General features: G+C 29.3%; 1 protein-coding gene across 1 annotated transcript; it reads right to left on the bottom strand.

Annotated features, from left to right (window-relative positions):
• Positions 1-962: 962 nt before the first annotated feature.
• LOC131029368 (trihelix transcription factor GT-1-like) lies at positions 963-1,772 on the bottom strand. The gene has a single exon (XM_057959830.2). The coding sequence runs from the start codon at positions 1,770-1,772 to the stop codon at positions 963-965; it is 810 nt and encodes a 269-aa protein (XP_057815813.2).
• Positions 1,773-3,030: the final 1,258 nt, after the last annotated feature.

Here is a 3,030-nt window from a genome sequence, read left to right as displayed (position 1 = left end):
TATCCATGGAATGACAATATGTTAGCCACCTTACACATCAGTGCTATAGCTTAGGGTAAACATATAGATAGACAACATTAATAATATTAAAACATTCAAAATTATAGAATCATGAAATAAAATTTTGAATCTTTAAAAATTAAGATCAAGTTTCCTTAAACTTTGACACCTAAATTATCATATTAATTGAAAGCTTTATCCATGGAATGACAATAAGTTAGACACCTTATACATCCCTGTCAAAGCTTAGGGTGAACATGTAGATAGACAACATTAACAACAGTAAAACATTTAAGATAATTAGATCATGAAATGAACTTTTGAAACTTTTAAAATTAAGACTGCTTCCTTAAACTTTGACACCTAAATCATATTAATTGAAAGCTTCATGCACTGAATCGCACTAAGTTAAACACCTTATATAGTAATTATAGTAGTAAACATTTAGATACGCATGTAAATAATAGTAAAACATTTTAAATAATTAGATCATCAAATGAACTTTTGAATCTTTAGAAACTAAGATCATTTCCTTAAACTTTGATACCTAAGTCATATTCTTTGTTTGATTTGTACAAATGCTAGTTATTACTTAACTGGTAAAAAGATATAAGTACAAATAATTCTTTTGAAACATAATCCTAAAATTATAAATTAAAATTAAAACTTTAAAACAAGAATGACAATAATAAAAATACTCTTCACTTGCTCTTGATCGAAAAGCTCTCCTTATGCCTGCAGTAAAACCCTTCTGCTCATCCAATGAACTTTGAAAACATTATACTCTTAACAATAACAATAATATATGTTTAAGTCTCTTACACATATCAGACAATACATTCTATTAAATATTAAGAATCTCAGAGCTTACAAACATTCAGTCTGAATAAAATCTAGTGCAGGAAAAACCAAGAACTGCTATTCCAAAAAGTGCTACCTTATGAAAATCCAAACATAAATGCTCAAACATGGCTATTACAGAGGTTTTGCACAACATGAAGCTTGTATACTTTATTTGTAGGCATGTTCTTATCCACTGGTCTAACAACCTCATCCTGGTCTTCCAAGTAAAAGTCCAAACTTCCCAACTGAAACACCACTCTAATGGCTTCCTCAATACTTTGGGTTGTGGCAGATTCATCAATGAAAACACTCTTACATACAATTCCATTGTGTACTGTAATACTCCTCTGCATACTGTTCCCATTAACAGGCTGAAAACATTGAGTCCCAATGCCTGGCAAGGTCCCAGATTCATTTTGCTGGGAACAGGCAAATGTAGAACCAAAACCCACAAGTGCCTTCTGATCTCCAAGTGGGTAATCCATTTCATTGATTTGGCCAGGAAGCTGATTATCAGTCTCATAGACTTGGATCATGTCCGGTTCATATGCTGGCTGTGGGTTTGGCACAGGAAATCTGTCCATTGATGGTGCAGGTTCCAGTTGATAATCTTCAAGAATGTTTTGGACTACCTTGAAATAACCTTCAATTGATCTCCCTTCTTCCTTCATTCTTCTGTATTCATGGCGAACATGTTTCCACTTTGATTTACATGCAGTTGGGGACCGATGTGATTTGATTGATTCATATTTGGAATTCATCTTGTCAGATATCTGTTCCCACAGAGGTATTTGTGTTATGTGTATAGACTTCTTGAATACCTCATCCATGGATTGCCTGAGAAGAACAAGATCTCTGGTCTCCTCCATACTCCATGACTTGCCTCTCCCTTTTGCCTTTCGGGCTTGGAATGGTGCAACTGAGTCCATGGCAATTCAAATATGGGGCTAAAGACTCAGAGTTTGAGCTCTAGCACCAGGCGATTCAGCCCTCGCCGATTATTAAGCTCAGCCCAAACAACTTTAACAAAGTTCGATTTGGGAATCAATCTAATTTTGACCACCTTTAAGCTCTCTGCTTAAACAACTCCGCAGCAATGCTCCTTAGCCCTAACTGGGATTTAATTTTCAAACTATATTGGGCTCAATTGTTTTTAGACCTCAAATCTCTTCCATAACCTGCCGACCAATTTTGCCCTTTATAAAGACTTCATGGAAGGATTTTTTCATTTGCCACGTGGTTCTTGAATTTAATTTTTTTTAATAAATAAGTCTTATTTAATTTCTTATTAAATTTATAAAGATAATAATATATAATTATTACACGTATTACATATACATATGGGATGCTTATCCTTATCTTTAAGAAAAAAGTCTGTTTTATATAATTACACGTATTACATTCACATACGAATACAAAAATATTAGTCAGTAAAAACAAACATTTAATTACACTTACATTATATTTATTACAAATTAGCATCCATATGTGAATGCAGTGTAATACGTGTAATAATTATATGATTATTATCTTTTTAATTTAATAAAAAATTAAATAAGATTTATTTGTAGAAACAGTATTATATAATATAAATTAGCACGTTAATTTGCATTCATATGTGAGTGTAATACGTGTAATAATTATATGATTATTATCTTTTTAATTTAATAAAAAATTAAATAAGACTTATTTGTAAAAACAGTATTATTAATTATGAAGGATTCTCAAAATGTTACAAATTAGCACGTTAATTTGCATTCATATGTGAGTGTAATACGTGTAATAATTATATTATTATTATCTTTTTAATTTAATAAAAAATTAAATAAGAGTTATTGGTAAAAGCAATAATATTAATTATGGGGGATTCAAAGTGTCCTACATAAAATAGATTTTTTCTCAAAAAGGATAAGAATGAATTTAAAATAAGAATATAATGATATGATAATATTATAATAATAATGATGTAGTCTTAATAGATTTTTAAGGTTTTTTTTTTCTTTTGTAAAGAGTTTAATGAAAACATAAAAAATAAAACAATAAGAATATATTAAAATATAATAATACAATTAACTACAATATAAAAATAATTTAATATAAATTATAATATAATAATATAATATTTTTTAAGTGGAATAATGAATAAATATGATATCTTTGGGCATACTTTATCTATATTCCTATAAA

Source organism: Cryptomeria japonica, chromosome 3, assembly GCF_030272615.1.
Source record: "Cryptomeria japonica chromosome 3, Sugi_1.0, whole genome shotgun sequence".
NCBI classification, from domain to species: domain Eukaryota; kingdom Viridiplantae; phylum Streptophyta; class Pinopsida; order Cupressales; family Cupressaceae; genus Cryptomeria; species Cryptomeria japonica.
Note: the sequence above shows the minus strand (reverse complement) of the source record. Positions and strands in the feature narration are given on the sequence as shown.

What these genes read in the sequence shown, in the direction of transcription:
- LOC131029368 (XM_057959830.2), bottom strand. Translation starts at nt 1,772, where the DNA reads ATGGACTCAGTTGCACCATTCCAAGCCCGAAAGGCAAAAGGGAGAGGC.